This window comes from Salmo salar, chromosome ssa08, assembly GCF_905237065.1.
Source record: "Salmo salar chromosome ssa08, Ssal_v3.1, whole genome shotgun sequence".
NCBI classification, from domain to species: domain Eukaryota; kingdom Metazoa; phylum Chordata; class Actinopteri; order Salmoniformes; family Salmonidae; genus Salmo; species Salmo salar.
In genome coordinates this window covers 298,490-317,005 of record NC_059449.1, presented here as the reverse complement: position 1 = coordinate 317,005, position 18,516 = coordinate 298,490, and the positions used below count along the sequence as shown (strand labels likewise).

Here is an 18,516-nt window from a genome sequence, read left to right as displayed (position 1 = left end):
TAACACATCCTAGATCTGAATGAATGAAATAATCTTATTAAATACTTTTATCTTTACATAGTTGAATGTGCTGACAACAAAATCACACAAAAATAATCAATGGAAATCCAATTTATCAACCCATGGAGGTCTGGATTTGGAGTCACACTCAAAATTAAAGTGGAAAACCACACTACAGGCTGATCCAACTTTGATGTAATGTCCTTAAAACAAGTCAAAATGAGGCCCAGTAGTGTGTGTGGCCTCCACGTGCCTGTATGACCTCCCTACAACACCTGGGCATGCTCCTGATGAGGTGGCGGATGGTCTCCTGAGGGATCTCCTCCCAGACCTGAACTAAAGCATTCGCCAACTCCTGGACAGTCTGTGGTGCAACGTGGCGTTGGTGGATGGAGCGAAACATGATGTCCCAGATGTGCTCAATTGGTTTCAGGTCTGGGGAACGGGCGGGCCAGTCCATAGCATCAATGCTTCCTCTTGCAGGAACTGCTGACACACTCCAGCCACATGAGGTCTAGCATTGTCTTGCATTAGGAGGAACCCAGGGCCAACCGCACCAGCATATGGTCTCACAAGGGGTCTGAGGATCTCATCTCGGTACCTAATGGCAGTCAGGCTACCTCTGGCGAGCACATGGAGGGCTGTGCGGCCCCCCAAAGAAATGCCACCCCACACCATGACTGACCCACCTCCAAACCGGTCATGCTGGAGGATGTTGCAGGCAGCAGAATGTTCTCCACGGCGTCTCCAGACTCTGTCACGTGCTCAGTGTGAACCTTCTTTCATCTGTGAAGAGCACAGGGCGCCAGTGGCGAATTTGCCAATATTGGTGTTCTCTGGCAAATGCCAAACGTCCTGCACGGTGTTGGGCTGTAAGCACAACCCCCACCTGTGGATGTCGGGCCCTCATACCACCCTCATGGAGTCTGTTTCTGACCGTTTGAGCAGACACATGCACATTTGTGGCCTGCTGGAGGTCATTTTGCAGGGCTCTGGCAGTGCTCCTCCTTACACAAAGGCGGAGGTAGCGGTCCTGCTGCTGTGTTGTTGCCCTCCTACGGCCTCCTCCACGTCTCCTGATGTACTGGCCTGACTCCTGGTAGCGCCTCCATGCTCTGGACACTATGCTGACAGACACAGCAAACCTTCTTGCCACAGCTCGCATTGATGTACCATCCTGGATGAGCTGCACTACCTGAGCCACTTGTGTGGGTTGTTGACTCCGTCTCATGCTACCACTAGAGTGAAAGCAACGCCAGCATTCAAAAGTGACCAAAACATCAGCCAGGAAGCATAGGAACTGAGAAGTGGTCTGTGGTTAACACCTGCAGAACCACTCCTTTATTGAGGGTGTCTTGCTAAATGCCTATAATTTCCACCTGTTGTCTATTCCATTTGCACAACAGCATGTGAAATTTATTGTCAATCAGTGTTGCTTCCTAAGTGGACAGTTTGATTTCACAGAACTGTGATTGACTTGGAGTTACATTGTGTTGTTTAAGTGTTCCCTTTATTTTTTTGAGCAGTATATATTTCCTTATAAACCCTCACATCCTTCCGTCTACACCTCACTTATACTAGGTTGACTATCAGTCATCCAGGAACCTCAAACCTTCACATAAGTAAAGACAAATAGTATACACGACAAATTCATAACATATTATTCAACACGTATAAAAAGAAAACCTTCTTGCGGCAGTGGCTACACCTAACATGTGTGGGACTGACTCTTTGTCCCAGAACTTAAAACCTTCTCATCCACCTGCCACTACATTCAATACATATGCATTTATTGTGTATACGCCTTATTCAACCACTTCCTCAACAGCAAAACAAGGATCGTCCTCAGACAGATCCATCTTTGGCCCAGAGCTGGATTTAGTGTTCTCCGGGGTCAATTCCATCAAAGGCATCATTCCGGTTGCTCTGACAATTTCTGTAAGAGACTTTCTTAAACAAGGGATTATACAGGCAGCACAACATATCAATAATAGGAACACCAGTACTAGGGTCAGAATTCCAGTATCCACCATAGATGTGTACTTGCCAAAAATGAAATTCATCCCATTTCCCTCGTCTACCCCTGCTTCACCCTTCATCTCAGCAGATAGCTTGTCAAGTCTCAATAGGGATTAAAATCATATCATTTCTATTACAATCCACCCGTTTTGCTAGATATTTCACATACATTATAACACATCTATTTTTATTGGATTCAGAAATTTCACACAAATTCAAACTAATTCATGCATCCCAATAGATGGTCTCATCTAACATGTGCTCCTCATATTTGAATGAATCCTCCACCAGGCTCGGCGGTAGGTACTTGTCGTCTCATTGGTCTGAACTTTGACTCGGTCCGTAGCTCACCATCTGCTCCGTTATCCATCTCTCTAGAGTTCTGGTGATTAAACCTCTCGCACACGGGACCAAACAACAACCACACAACCCAAACACACTCATACAGGTGAAAGCAGGCCATAATACAGTTCTTACAACACTTTTCCATTTCCCAAACATGAGCTGTGCTATCAGAAATGTATGTACAGCAATGAAACTAATCATTCTACCTACACCGCCCTCTTTGCCCGTTCCCTATCGAGAGTCAATCTATTTTACCAGGTCATGAGGGAGGTGGCGGATAATTGGTCAGAGAACCTCTTTACTGCATCCCCGGTTTCATTCATGAATCTCTGTTGATTATAAAAGATGTCATTAATTCAATCCACATTATTATTTATTGTCAACTACCAAAATAATGTAGTGTTAAAGCCTTCACATATTTGATTCATAACTTTGTATTAAGCTGGAACCTCCCTGAGGATGCCAATAGCATCCATCTAGACAAAGCCATTCCCATCCTGATCAAAACTCCTCCTGTACCTTCTTTAGCCTCCTATAACTGGTCTCTGATAATTAATTCGAACTGGTTGGACCAATAACCCCAGGGCGCAAACTCCTAACCACCCTTTGTGGTATTTTCTGTCGTATGCGTCCTTTGCTGGTACTAGCCCACCCTTCATCAGTTATAGGTGCTATGAGGTTACACATTTTCTCCTGTGCTTTCAAACCTAAGTCAGTCACATTAACGATTACCTTTCCAGCCATTAAAATAATCTTAATTCTCGGTGCCCTTCTTGTATCTATAACACTGGTATTCATCCGGAATTTAGGTGAACCGAGGTGGGTTGGCTGAGTACTTCAATCTGGCCAACCCCAATTCCTGTACAGTTGTCTGCTTCCCCAGGAAGTTGTTTAATGTTTACCTTAAATTCTACATCTTGATCTTCTTTGATTCCTTATTCTGTACTTCACTCATCAGTGTATTATATAGTTTATCTTCTACTTCTTCTCAATGACAACGGTATCCTATGATTAGTACCAGTAGGTGGTGGATCTGAATATATCAGAAAGATTAGACTATGATGCAGCTCAGAGTTTCTACTCTTCCCAAAAACCGTCAACCCTCTCCTGCCCTTAGTCTCTCTGCTTGGTACCACCCCATACTCACACCTCTAGGAGCACACACAGTGATGAACGGTCGGGATAGGAAATCTTCGTTAAGGAGGTAACCCCCGGACCTTGTTGGTTCTCGGTTCTTCTCCTAACTCTGTGTGTGATCATCAGTGCTCATATGTGTACATACCTTCTTGCAGTGGGTAACGTGGACCCAAGTGACTCTCTCAGCTTTCCTAATGGCAAAGGCAATGGTTTAACAGCACCTGGTATGGGCCTTCCCAACGAGACTGCTTCCAGTTTTTTCTCCTCAGGGACTGGATCCACACCCAGTCTCCTAGTTGGATTGAGTGAATCACCTTCTCCTGTAATTCACCTGTTGGACACAAAATCTTGGACATACGGGTTTGTCTTCCTGTTCTGGTATCTCTAACTCTGGCATTCTATAGGCTCTACCTGATTAGCTAAAATGTCATCCATCATTTAAAGAGATAGATCCCAGTAAATCAACACTAGGGATCATATCTTGTCCTAATATTCTAGCTACCATAATCATGTCCACCAAGTAAGTTGGGAACGCTTCTACCCATTTGCTATAATTATCTGTTATTGTTAAACACCCCTTCTTCCCCTCAATTCGGAATAGTTCAATAAGTCCATTTCCAAATGTTGGAATGGAAATTCTAAAAAAATGTTTTTGCTCTAGTAACATCCTATCCTGTTCTATCGCCTGCTCTACCATACTCCCCCTTTTTATACATGGCTCAAGCCATGTATCAATTCTGCTGCATTACTAAACAGTGTCTTTGGTAAGGTCAGTAAATTATCCTTATTTCAGCCCTTCTCTTGTAGGATTGCCCCCTTTCATTTTCCACATGTCCAATTCTCCCTGGGGCATTCATTCTTAGCTACCCTGTAACAATTCTCTATCAAGTGTCTTATCTTCTTTAAGATTTAACAACTACTTTCCACTAAATTATCATATCTTTTCCTAGCGAATTATACCAAACATACCTTAAAATCAAAACTAAAATACATGCTTATGGAGCCGATAGTCTCTCCATTAATTAATATACTATCTAAACGAACCTAACTAAATTATCCTTCTATCTTCTATTCTTATGTCTTTTCTGTCTCTCCCAGTGTTATTTCTGTCCTCACCTGTTTATAATTTAACTATGCTGGTCTCCACTCACTAACCCTTATCTAATTCTTCTGTTTCACTTTTATCTTCTCTTCCTTGCTTATGCTCTCCTCCTTCTACTTCAAACCCATCAAGGTCTCAGCAGTGCAGGGGAGTACTAAATGTCTCATTGTCCTATTACATAGCTACTTACATTTATCTCGATACCCTCAATAATCCTGGATCACCTACAGATGTCATATTTCCCTGTCCTGTTGACTTAAGTCTACCATTATTAACCTGTTTTAACAACAAAATATAATATTACTATTATATTAATTACACAGTCTTGTTGTGTTAAATCTCTTCCACTGAATACAACCACAGCTGACTTCCTAAGGGAAAATAAACTTATCTAGATAATGTAAAAAGTACTCCTGCTTATTAATCTGAACTACTCCACAAAGAAAATGTATTATACCCTTGTTGTCATTCTGTCTTTTCATTGGTTCAACTTATCACTTGTGTCTAAGAACTTTAACTCCATCATAATTATCAGTTCTCCATATTTCCTTAAAATCAGTATCACAAATGACCCTAAATTCACCATCCAAATGGCTTTTCATTGCGGCTGATCAGACCACAAAAGGAAAAGTCACCAGAGGGGTCAAAAGTCATACCCCCTTTTCAGAACCGTGTTTCTTACTATATTAGACAAATGAAGCTAGTAACTTTATCTACATTTTGTATCTCAATTTCCCAGAACATTCCCTATCAAAAGAATTTCACGTGTTTAACCTCTTATATCTAGACGTTCCGCTAGCGGAACACCTGCTCCAATATCCAATGATAGGCATGGCGCAAATTACAAATTCCTCAAAAATACAAAAACTTCAATAACAATAACAATAACAAATAACAAACTACTTCAATAACAAATGTTGGTTTGGTCCCAAATAATCCATCGTTATATCCGAATAGCAGCGTTTTGTTCGTGCGTTCCAGAAACTATCAGAAATGGTAAATCAGGGTCGCGCGCATGGCGCAATTCGTGACAAAAAAATTCGAAATATTCCATTACCGTACTTCGAAGCATGTCAACCGCTGTTTAAAATCAATTTTTATGCAATTTATCTCGTAAAAAAGCGATAATATTCCGACCGGGAATCTCCTTTTCGGCAAACAGAGGAAAAATCACAAAGACGGGGGCGGCCACTGCACGCGCCTAAGCCCACAGTCCCTTGATCGGCCACTTGAGAAAGGCGATAATGTGTTTCAGCCTGGGGCTGGGATGACAACATTCAGGTCACATTAGAGCAGAGATCCTTTGTAAAAGATAGAGATGGCAAAGAAGTTCAAGAAATGGTCAGACAGGCCACTTCCTGTAAAGGAATCTCTCAGGTTTGACGTGCCATTTGAGTTCTGTTATACTCACAGACACCATTCAAACAGTTTTAGAAACGTTGGAGTGTTTTCCATCCAAAGCCAATAATTATATGCATATTCTAGTTACTGGGCAGGAGTAGTAACCAGATTAAATCGGGTACGTTTTTTATCCAGCCGTGAAAATACTGCCCCCTAGCCATAACAGGTTAAACCCTCAGAGGTAGAAATCACACATGACCTTTGTTTTGGAGGTGTTCAGAACAAGGTTAAGGGTAGAGAAAGCTTGTAGGACACTAAGAAAGCTTTGTTGTGGAGCATTCAACAAATAATCCAGCTTGGGGCCAGCTGAGTATAAGACCATATCATCTGCATATAAATGGATGAGAGAGCTTCCTACTGCCTGAGCTATGTTATTGATGTAAATTGAGAAGAGCGTGGGGCCTAGGATTGAGCCTTGGGGTACTCCCTTCGTGACAGGCAGTGGCTGAGACAGCATATTTTCTGACTTTATACACTGCAAAGATAGTTAGCAAACCAGGCCAAAGACCCCTCAGAGACACCAATACTCTTTAGCCGGCCCACAAGAATAGAATGGTCTGCCGTATCAAAAGCTCTGGCCAAGTCAATAGAAATAGCAGCACAACATTGCTTAGAATCAAGGGCAATGGTGACATCATTGAGGACCTTTAAGGTTGCAGTGACACATTCATAACCTGAGCGGAAACCAGATTGCATACCAGAGAGAATACTATAGACATCAAGAAAGCCAGTCAGTTGATTATTGACAAGTTTTTCCAACACTTTTGATACAGGGTCAAATAGAAATAGGCCTATAACAGTTAGGATCAGCTTGATCTTCCCCTTTAAATAAAGGACGAACCGTGGCTGCCTTCCAAGCAATGGGAACCTCCCCAGAAAGGAGAGACAGATTAAAAAGGTTGGAGATAGGCGTGGCGATGATAGGGGCAGCAACCTTAAAGAAGAAAGGGTCTAAAACATCTGACCTAGATGGTTTTTTGGGGTCAAGTTTCAGGAGCTCCTTTAGCACGGACTCAGTGACTGCCTGCAGGGAGAAACTTTGTAGCGGGCAAGGGAAAAAGAGGGAGAAGCATCGGGGATAGTTCCATTAGAAGGGTTGGGAGATGAGGAAATGTTGGACGGGCAAGGAGGCATTGCTGAGTCAAATAGGAATCCTGACTTAATGAAGTGGTGATTAAAGAGCTCAGCCATGTGCTTCTTGTCAGTAACAACCACATCATCAACATTAAGAGACATGGGCAGCTGTGAGGAGGAGGGTTTATTCTCCAGGTCTTTAACCGTTTTCCAGAACTTCTTGGGATTAGACCCACAGAGAGAGAACTGCTCCTTAAAGTAACTAACTAGACCCTCCCCATCCCCAAAATCACTTTCCCTCCATGTTTCTGGCACTGAAGTGTGGTGTAATCTCTGGTTGGCCTACTCTTGAATACAGCAACAAATTGTAACACATGCATGATGATGCAGAAGTATACTTTTCGAGACAGACAAATATTATCAAATCATGAATTTAGTGAATGGCAGCATATTGAAAAGCCTATAGTTGACAATAAAGATAGATGAAGACCTTGTTTATGATGTGCTCCTGAGTGGCGCAGCGGTCTAAGGCACTACATCTCAGCGCAAGAGGCATCACTACAGTCCATGGTTTGAATCCAGGCTGAATCACATCTGGCCATGATTGGGAGTCCCATAGGGTGGTGCACAATTGGACCAGGTTTGGCTGGGGTAGGCTGTCATTGTAAATAAGAATTTGTTCTTAACTGACTTGCCTGGTAAAAAAATGTAATTATTAGAGACCAGGTTCATGGAGGATTTAGTTTTATATTTACATGTTTCATTTAGGAGTATTAAACTGAATGTTTCCATTACATTTATGCATGAAGTTTAAAATGCTGATGAATCATCTATAAGTCTTTGCTAGGTAAAGCTCCGCCTTAGCTCACTGGTCTCGATAACAACACCCACCTATACATGCTCCAGCAGGTATATCTCACTGGTTATCCCCAAAACCAACACCTCCTTTGGCCGCCTTTCCTTCCAGTTCTCTGCTGCCAATGACTGGAACGAATTGCAAAAACGCTCAAGCTGGAGACATATTTCCCTCACTAACTTTAAACATCAGCTATCTGAGCAGCTAACCGATCGCTGCTGTTGTACATAGCCAATCTGTAAATAGCCCATCAAATCTACCTACCTCATCCCCATATTGTTTTTATTTACTTTTCTGCTCTTTTGCAAACCAGTATTTCTACTTGCACATCATCATCTGCACATCTATCACTCCAGTGTTGATTTGCTAAATTGTAATTACTTCGCTACTAAGGCCTATTTATTGCCTTACCTCCTCACGCCATTTGCACACACTGTATATAGACTTTCTTTTTTCTATTGTGTTATTGTAGGCTTGTTTATTCCATGTGTAACTCTGTGTTGTTGTTTGTGTCGCACTGCTTTGCTTTGTCATGGCCAGGTCACAGTTGTAAATGAGAACTTGTTCTCAACTATCCTAACTGGTTAAATAAAAGTGAAATAAAAATAATAATAAAAAATGATTAATATGAGAAAAACGCAAAGACGTAACTTCATCACGTGTTATCGCGATAGCTTATGTTGCCTATGTGAGACTGCGAGGCGGATATCCGGTCTCTTTTCGGTGGCAGGCTGTTGTAGAGTCAGTTTTACAAAATGAAGGTAAGAGAAGTCAACTCATCTTCTAAATAACAAATCTCTCCCTGTTAATGACCAGGCCGAATTGAAGTAGTCCATTAAAATATTATAAAACCGTATCTGGTTTAGTCAGATATTGCATCGTCTTTTAGGATGCATATTGATTTTGTTGCTAGCAGCTATTGCTGACAACGTTAGTACGTGAACCTGAAAATATGTCCGGGTGCATGCATGTTTGCCGGGCGTCATTCATATAACGGCAACAAAGTATCTTAAGCTGTTCTTGGGGGGGATACGAATATTATCGTTGATGTGGGTTTGTTCACACGCCCATATTTCGCGAATCCGTTGCAAGTTTGTTAGTTGCAACGTAGTCACCCTCAAGGCCACTTCTGGCCAACTGGCTTCCAACGTCGCTTAACTAGCTACTTCACTGCGTGTCATTTGATCGTTCCAAATAGTGTACCTGCCGAATTAATTTCCCGTGACAAAAATTCACGTGCATCCCGTGTTCTGTATAACTAATCTTGTTTCTAGGAAACTAGCTAACAAGAGTTAAACCAATTGCATTAACTAGCCAACATGCTAGTATCTTCCAATTGCCAGCATCCCGTTTATAGTCAGAGGTCTCGCCATACTGCTTCCCTGTGGCTCAGTTGGTAGAGCATGGTGTTTGCAACGCCAGGGTTGTGGGTTCGATTCCCACGGGGGGCCAGTACAAAAAAAAAATGCGTGAAATGAAATGTATGCATTCACTACTGTAAGTTGCTCTGGGTAAGAGCGTCTGCTAAATCACTAAAATGTAAATGTAATACTAACATGTGGTTAGGCTACTGTAGTAGTTAATTATTCGACTAATCTAAATTTGTTATGGATGGGTAGCTTAGGTGCAAGGTGCTCGTCTAGCAAGTAATCTGCCTGATGTACATTACTATGTCCTCAACTTGGAAGGCTTGCTACATCTGATCAACCAACAACCCACTGATCTGTATGTCTGTCTCTCAGCTGAATATCTCGTTTCCTGCCACTGGCTGTCAGAAGCTCATTGAAGTTGATGATGAGCGCAAGCTGCGAACCTTTTATGAGAAGCGTATGGCCACAGAGGTGGCTGCTGATCCCCTGGGAGATGAGTGGAAGGTAAGCTGTGGTCCCTAAGAAAGCTGCTCAGTTTTCAGATCCTTCTGGTTAAGTTTTTTTGATATAGTTAAATGAATTAGTCCCAAGCTAGTGATTGTGGTCTTCACTTTGTCAAGCTCATTGACTAACTTTGGGAAATTTTGGAATAGTCAACTTAATGCCTTGGATTCCAGTCTCTTGAAACAATGTTGATACTGCTCGTGTTCAACTCAACATGATCTTGCACACCTTAGTAGACCCTTTCTGGCTGGTCTAGCCTCAAAGGGGGGACAGTGTTGTGCCACAGAAACTGCAGAGCTGCTTTACCAGATGCAACCTGACCCTCTGACCATGGCTGGTTGAACTTCATTGCTCTCCCAAGCCTTTTCCTATTAAATTCCACTAAAGAAATGTCTAACTGTTGTGTGATCAACAGGTCCTTGTACAGGACAAGTTTTTCTTGATTTTTGCACATCTCTCCCAGGGCTACATGGTGCGCATCAGCGGAGGCAATGACAAGCAGGGCTTCCCCATGAAGCAGGGTGTGCTGACCCACGGCCGTGTGCGCTTGTTGCTTGCCAAGGGCCATTCCTGTTACCGCCCCCGTAGGACAGGAGAGCGCAAACGCAAGTCTGTCCGTGGCTGCATTGTTGATGCCAACCTCAGTGTGCTCAACTTGGTTATCATCAAGAAAGGTATGGAGTTGTAATGATGGTAACCACTTGCTCTGGCACACCTTAGTAGACCCTTTCTGGCTGGTCTAGCCTCAAAGGGGGGACAGTGTTGTGCTACAGAAACTGCAGAGCTGCTTTACCAGATGCAACCTGACCCTCTGACCATGGCTGGTTGAACTGCAACGCTCTCCCAAGCCTTTCACTGTTTAACATTTGGTTGTTTTGAAGGTTATACATTTTTTATTAAACCTTTATTTTGACAGGGAAGTCCTATTGAGACTAGGTCTTGTGTTTTTTTTTTTACAGATTATTGCTGCATCAAACACATAATATACCTTAAACAAAATGACAAAACACATTAAGGAAAACGACATGTGCATGTTTCACAACTATTTACCATTGAAACTAACTTGAACATCATCAGTGCTGTTCTGCTCCCGCTGCCAGCGCTTGGATGTGGTTAACCATATGGCTGGTGATTCTGTATAGACTGTTTTGAATCTAGTGGCCTCACTTTTTCCTCCATCTCCCAGGCGAGAAGGACATCCCCGGCCTGACCGACAGCACCGTGCCCCGCCGCTTGGGACCCAAGAGGGCCAGCAAGATCCGCAAGCTCTTCAACTTGGCCAAGGAGGACGATGTCAGGCAGTATGTTGTGAGGAGACCACTGACTAAAGAAGGTGAGGCCAACACTGCTTCTAAGTGGTTCTGACCTGTTAGGGACAGATGTTCCGCTGGCGGAACGCCTCACCAATATCCAATGGTATAGAGTGGCGCGAATTACAAATACCTCAAATGCAAAAACTTCAATTTTTCAAACATATGACTATTTTACACCATTTTAAAGACAAGACTCTCTTTATCTAACCACATTGTCCGATTTCAAAAAGGCTTTACAACGAAAGCAAAACATTAGATTATGTCAGCAGAGTACCCAGACAGAAATAATCACACACCCATTTTTCAAGCTAGCATATATGTCACAAAAACCAAAACCACAGCTAAATGCAGCACTAACCTTTGATCTTCATCAGATGACACTCCTAGGACATTATGTTATACAATACATGCATGTTTTGTTCAATCAAGTTCATATTTATATCAAAAACCAGCTTTTTACATTAGCATGTTTGGTTCAGAACTAGCATACCTACCGAAAACTTCCGGTGAATTTACTAAATTACTCACGATAAACGTTGACAAAAAACATAACAATTATTTTAAGAATTATAGATACAGAACTCCTTTATGCAATCGCGGTGTCCGATTTTAAAATGGCTTTTCGGTGAAAGCACATTTTGCAATATTCTGAGTAGATAGCCCGGCCATCACGGCTAGCTATTTTGACACCCACCAAACTCAGATTTACTATAAGAAAAATTGGATTACCTTTGCTGTTCTTCATCAGAATGCACTCCCAGGACTTCTACTTCAACCACCAATGTTGTTTTGGTTCCAAATAATCCATAGTTATATCCAAATGGCTCCGTTTTGTTCGTGCGTTCAAATCACTATCCGAAGGGTGACGCGCCGGCGCGTTTCGTGACAAAAAAGGTAAAAATATTCCATTACCGTACTTCGAAGCATGTCAAATGCTGTTTAACCTCTCTGGGCTAGGCGGGACGAATTCGTCCCACCTACGTAACAGCCACTTGCAGCCTGTGGCGCGATTTTCAAAACCTTAAAAATCCTATTACTTAAATTTCTCAAACATATGACTATTTTACAGCTATTTAAAGATAAGACTCTCGTTAATCTAACCACAATGTCCGATTTCAAAAAGGCTTTACAACGAAAGCAAAACATTAGATTATGTCAGCAGAGTACCAAGCCAGAAATAATCAGACACCCATTTTTCAAGCCAGCATATAATGTCACCAAAACCCAGAAGACAGCTAAATGCAGCACTCACCTTTGATGATCTTCATCAGATGACAACCCTAGGACATTATGTTATACAATACATGCATGTTTTGTTCAATCAAGTTCATATTTATATCAAAAACCAGCTTTTTACATTAGCATGTGACGTTCAGAACTAGCATACCCCCGCAAACTTCCGGGAATTCGCTAACATTTTACTAAATTACTCACGATAAACGTTCACAAAAAGCATAACAATTATTTTAAGAATTATAGATACAGACCTCCTCTATGCACTCGATATGTCCGATTTTAAAATAGCTTTTTGGTGAAAGCACATCTTGCAATATTCTAAGTACATAGCCCAGGCATCACGGGCTAGCTATTTAGACACCCGGCAAGTTTAGCACTCACCATAATCATATTTACTATTATAAAAGTTTGATTACCTTTTGTTGTCTTCGTCAGAATGCACACCCAGGACTGCTACTTCAATAACAAATGTTGGTTTGGTCCAAAATAATCCATCGTTATATCCGAATAGCGGCATTTTGTTTGTGCGTTCCAGACACTATCCGAAATGGTAAAGAAGTGTCGCGCGCATGGCGCAATTCGTGACAATAAAATTCTAAATATTCCATTACCGTACTTCGAAGCATGTCAACCGCTGTTTAAAATCAATTTTTACGCCATTTTTCTCATAGAAAAGCGATAATATTCCGACAGGGAATCTCCTTTTCGGCAAACAGAGGAAAAAATCACAAAGGCGGGGGCGGTCGGGTCACGCGCATAAGCCCAGAGTCCCTTGATCGGCCACTTGAGAAAGGCGATAATGTGTTTCAGCCTGGGGCTGGAATGACGACATTCTCTTTTTTCCCGGGCTCTGAGCGCCTATGGACGACGTGGGAAGTGTCACGTTAGAGCAGAGATCCTTAGTAAAAGATAGAGATGGAAAAGAAGTTCAAGAAATGGTCAGACAGGCCACTTCCTGTAAAGGAATCTCTCAGGTTTTGACCTGCCATTTGAGTTCTGTTATACTCACAGACACCATTCAAACAGTTTTAGAAACTTTAGGGTGTTTTCTATCCATATGTAATAAGTATATGCATATTCTAGTTACTGGGTAGGAGTGGTAACCAGATTAAATCGGGTATGTTTTTTATCCAGCCGTGTCAATACTGCCCCCTAGCCCTAACAGGTTAAAATCAATTTTTATGCTATTTTTCTCGTAAAATAGCGATAATATTCCAACCCGGAGACGTTGTATCCGTTCAAACACTGAAAGAAGAAAATGGAGTCGTCACATGCACGCGCGCACCAGTGCCATTGTTCGCAGAAGTACCACTCTCCAAAACCCCTACTGTTTTTCGCCCAGAGACTGCAGAGTTATCATTCAACGTTCTGGTGCCTTCTGAGAGCCAATGAAAGCCTTAGAAAATGTCACGTTACAGCAGAGATCCTGTATTTTCGATAAAGAGGCTACAGAAGGCCAAGAAATGGTCAGACAGGGCACTTCCCATATAGAATCTTCTCAGGTTTTGGCCTGCCATATGAGTTATGTTATACTCACAGACACCATTCAAACAGTTTTAGAAACTGTAGGGTGTTTTCTATCCAAATCTACTAATTATATGCATATTCTAGTTTCTGGGCAGGAGTAATAACCAGATTGAATCGGGTATGTTTTTTATCCGGCTGTGAAAATACTGCCCCCTATCCCAAACAGGTTAACCTCTAGGGTACGTGGGACGCTAACTTCCCAACTGACCAACATCCAGTGACGGTGCAGGGCGCCAAATTCAAACAGAAATCTCAATTAAAATTCCTCAAACATACAAGTATTATACACCATTTTAAAGATAAACTTCTCGTTAATCCAACCACAGTGTCCGATTTCAAAAAGGCTTTCCGGTGAAAGCATACCATGCCATTATGTTAGGTCAGCGCCTAGTAACAAAAAACAGCCATTTTCCAGCCAAAGAGAGGAGTCACAAAAAGCAGAAATAAAGAGAAATGAATCGCTAACCTTTGATCTTCATCAGATGGCACTCATAGGACTTCATGTTACACAATACATGTATGTTTTGTTTGCTAAAGTTCATATTTATATCCAAAAATCTAGTTTACATTGGCGCGTTATGTTCAGTAATGTTTTAACTCCAAAACATCCGGTGATTTTGCAGAGAGCCACATCAATTTACAGGAATACTCATCATAAATGTTGATGAAAGATACAAGTTTTATGCATAGGATTAAAGAAACTTCTTAACCTGTCTGGGCAAGCGTCCCACCCTAGTCAACAGCCAGTGGAATCGCGTCGCGGGAAATACAAAACCTCATAAATGCTATAACTTCAATTTCTCAAACATATGACTATTTTACACCGTTATAGATACAACTCTCCTGAATCGAACCACGTTGTCCGATTTCAAAAAGGCTTTACAGCAAAAGCAAATCATTAGATTGTTAGGAGAGTAACCAGCCAGAAATAATCACAGCCATTTTCAAAGCAACTAGATGCATCACAAATACCCAAAACACAGCTAAATGCTGCACTAACCTTTGACAATCTTCATCAGATGACACTCCTAGGACATCATGTTTCACAATACATGCATTTCTTGTTCGATAAAGTTCATATTTATATATAAAAACAGCATTTTACATTGGCGGGTGACGTTCAGAAAATCTTTTCCCTCAAATGCTTCCGGTGAATCAGCGCTACAATTTACAAAATTACTATTCGAAAACATTGTTAAAATGTAATATTGTCATTCAAAGAATTATAGATTAACATCTCGTGAATGCCACCGCTTTGCCAGATTTAAATGTAATTTAAAAATAACTTTACTGGGAAATCACACTTTGCAATAAACGACGTGATATGCTCCGAAAAATAGGCTAGGCGATTCATGTTAGCTCCATCTTGGAACCATCAAAAATACTATTGTAAATATTCCCTTACCTTTGATTATCTTCATCAGAAGGCACTTCCAGGAATCCCAGGTCCACAACAAATGTAGTTTTGTTCGAAAAAGTTGATAATTTATGTCCCAATAGTTCCTTCTTGTTAGCGCGTTCCGAAAGCTACTCAAAATGTACCGTAGTGCGTGGGACTTGTCGTCACGAATGTGCAAAAAATATATATTTAAGTTCGTTCAAACGTTGTATAACATAAATCTTTAGGGCCTTTTTCAACCAGAGCTTCAGTAATATTCAAGGCGGACGATTGCATTGTCTTACTAAACGTTTCGAAAGGGGAGGGTAGCCATGGGCGGCCGCGTCATTGTAGTAAATGGCCCTCCCCCTGTGACCAAGTTCCACAGCCTCTCTTTGGGTCAGTTTGTACCATAGAAGACTCAAACCACTTTGTGAAGACTGTCGACATCTAGTGGAAGCCTTAGGAAGTGCTAAATGATTAATAAGCCCCTGTGTGTTTCAATGGCAAATGTTTGAAGTGATTTCCACACATCAGATTTCCATTTCCTGTTAGGATTTGTCTCAAGGTTTTGACTGCCATATGAGTTCTGTTATACTCAGACACCATTCAAACAGTTTTAGAAACTTTAGGGTGTTTTCTATCTAAATCTACTAATTATATGCATATTCTAGTTACTGGGCAGGAGTAGTAACCAGACTAAATTGGGTATTTTTTTTTTATCCGGCCGTGCAAATACTGCCCCCTAGCCCCAACAGGTTAATGCAATCGCTGTGTCAGATTTCAAAAAAGCTTTACGGCAAAAGCACACCATACCATAATCTGAGTGCAGCGCTCAGCTACCAAAACAAGCCATACAGATACCAGCCATGTTGTGGAGTCAACAAAAGTCAGAAATGGCATTATAAATATTCACTTACCTTTGATCTTTATCGGAATGCACTCCCAGGAATCCCAGTTCCACAATAAATGTTTGTTTTGTTCGATAAAGTTCATCTTTGTGTCCAAATACCTCCTTTTTGTTTGCGCGTTTACTTTACTAATCCAAATGCACAAGTCCAGACAAAGTCAAAATAGTTCTATTAAACTTTGTAGAAACATGTCAAACGATGTGTATATAATCAATCTTTAGGAAGTTATCATAAATCTTCAATAATATTCTGACCGGACAATTCCTTTGTCTTTAGAAATGAAAGGGAACGGAGCTCGTGTTCACAGCCACGCGCGTGACTAAACTAATGGCTTTCAGCCAGACCCCTGGTTCAAACAGCTCTTATTCTCTCCCGGTTCACAGTAGAACGTTGTTTCAGGCTTCTAAAGACTGTTGACATCTAGTGGAAGCCTTAGGAAGTGCAATCTGACCCCACAGACACTTTATTGGATAGGCAATCACTTGAAAAACTACAAACCTCAGATTTACCACTTCCTGGTTGGATTTTTCTCATGTTTTTGCCTGCCATATGAGTTCTGTTATACTCAGACATCATTCAAACAGTTTTAGAAACTTCAGAGTTTTCTTTCCAAATCTACTACTATACTATATAATATGCATATCCTAGCTTCTGGGCCTGAGTAGCAGGCAGTTTACTCTGGGCATGCTTTTCATCTGGATGTGAAAATACTGCCCCCTACCCCAAAGAAGTTAATGAATGGATCGGTAACAAGCTTAGCACATCGGTGCTCGTGAACTCTTGACTATGATTTCTGTTTTTAAAACTCCTAATATTTCTCCTTGCCAAATTGTGCAAAAGTTGTCTGGCACACCAGTAGACCCTTTCTGGCTGGTCTGTAGTCTCTAAGGAGGGACAGTGTTGTGCCACAAACTACAGAGCTGCTTTGCCAGATGCAACCTTACCCTCTGACCATGGCTGGTTGAACTGCAATGCTCTCCCAATAAGTCGCCATTCAATAAGTGTATTTATTAAAATCTGATTTGAGGCAACTTCTAATTTTGTGTGGGACATTTTAGAAATGAATGGGACATTTTGTCTGTCATTGGTTGGGCAAATGAGTTGACAGGCACAAAATGGTCGAACTATTCAACATTTGGGAATACTGGCTAGAATGAATAACAGCTACAACTCTCAATCTCAAAGTTGGACAGACATTTCATAAACACTGAAACCCATAACTATTTTTCCTTTGTTCATGCTTTGTAGTAAATGCCACTGATAACACCTCTCCTCCCCAACCTTTTGAAGGTAAGAAGCCCAGGACCAAGGCTCCCAGGATTCAGAGGCTGGTGACACCCCGTGTGCTCCAGCACAAGCGCCGCCGCATTGCCCTGAAGAAACAGCGCACCCAGAAGAACAAAGAGGAGGCTTCCGAATACGCCAAGCTGCTGGCCAAGAGGATGAAGGTATGGAAAGGGAGACCACTAAGGCATTTAGCTATAATATTAGTCATTATCTGTTCTAATGTGTAATGAATGTTGTGAATCCCATTTTATTCCTACGATTGCAAGCGAGTTGATATGGTTTCAAGTTGAGTCATAAAATGGTTAAAATATTACAATTGAAATGTCCATAGGTATACAATCACCCATGACGTCAGCAACATTGCCATTGAATAACTTTTAGTCCGTAGGAAGACTAACAAATCTCGTTTGTTTGTAGGAGGCTAAGGAGAAGCGCCAGGAACAGATCGCCAAAAGGCGCCGTCTCTCCTCCCTTAGGGCCTCCGCATCCAAATCTGAGTCCAGCCAGAAGTGAAATGTGGAATTGAATTAAAAATGTTTCGCTGAAATTCTGTTTCTGGTGTCTATTCAGTGTTTCATACATCAAAAAGAATGTCCATGCCTGAAACGCATCCTGATTGTATTTCTATTGATTGGTCACATCCCTAAGAGGCTCCATGGCTCTCAAAACTGCTAAATAATTGAACACTAAAATCTAATCTGTAAAGGGGCTGTAGAAAACAAGACTTGTGATGGTATCTGTTTTAATGACTACCACCGACCAAAGGGCAATTGTAAATAAATGTAGGTAACCACTGCTATGCTCTGGAGTGGATTCTCATTAAACTGTGGCCATCCTTTGGATGCCATGGTAATGAACGAAGATCGCATGACACTCATGCTGATGTGCCTGAAGCTGGGGCCAGACTGAAAAAAATTGGTTTGTGTGTCATTGAACTGACTTGGAACTTTTGCATATACATAACTACATTTCAGATTCTCTTCTGTTAAATTCAATTGTCCCCTTAGTGTGTGTCAATATTAGTTCTGCACTTCCACTGTGCTGAAACAGGATCTG

At 41.6% G+C, this 18,516-nt stretch overlaps 1 protein-coding gene across 1 annotated transcript; it reads left to right on the top strand.

Moving 5' to 3' along the window:
- Positions 1-8,597: 8,597 nt before the first annotated feature.
- Positions 8,598-18,007, top strand: LOC106609995 (40S ribosomal protein S6). Its single transcript, XM_014209078.2, has 6 exons — positions 8,598-8,695; positions 9,677-9,808; positions 10,272-10,482; positions 10,995-11,141; positions 17,464-17,621; positions 17,878-18,007. Exons 1-6 carry the CDS (start codon positions 8,690-8,692, stop codon positions 17,971-17,973), a joined length of 750 nt encoding a protein of 249 aa, XP_014064553.1. The 5' UTR covers positions 8,598-8,689; the 3' UTR covers positions 17,974-18,007.
- Positions 18,008-18,516: the final 509 nt, after the last annotated feature.

Excerpts from the sequence above, each read along its gene's own strand:
- LOC106609995 (XM_014209078.2), top strand. Across the intron at positions 9,809-10,271 it reads CCCTGGGAGATGAGTGGAAG|GGCTACATGGTGCGCATCAG; the intron begins GTAAGCTGTGGT and ends CATCTCTCCCAG. Across the intron at positions 10,483-10,994 it reads CTTGGTTATCATCAAGAAAG|GCGAGAAGGACATCCCCGGC; the intron begins GTATGGAGTTGT and ends TCCATCTCCCAG.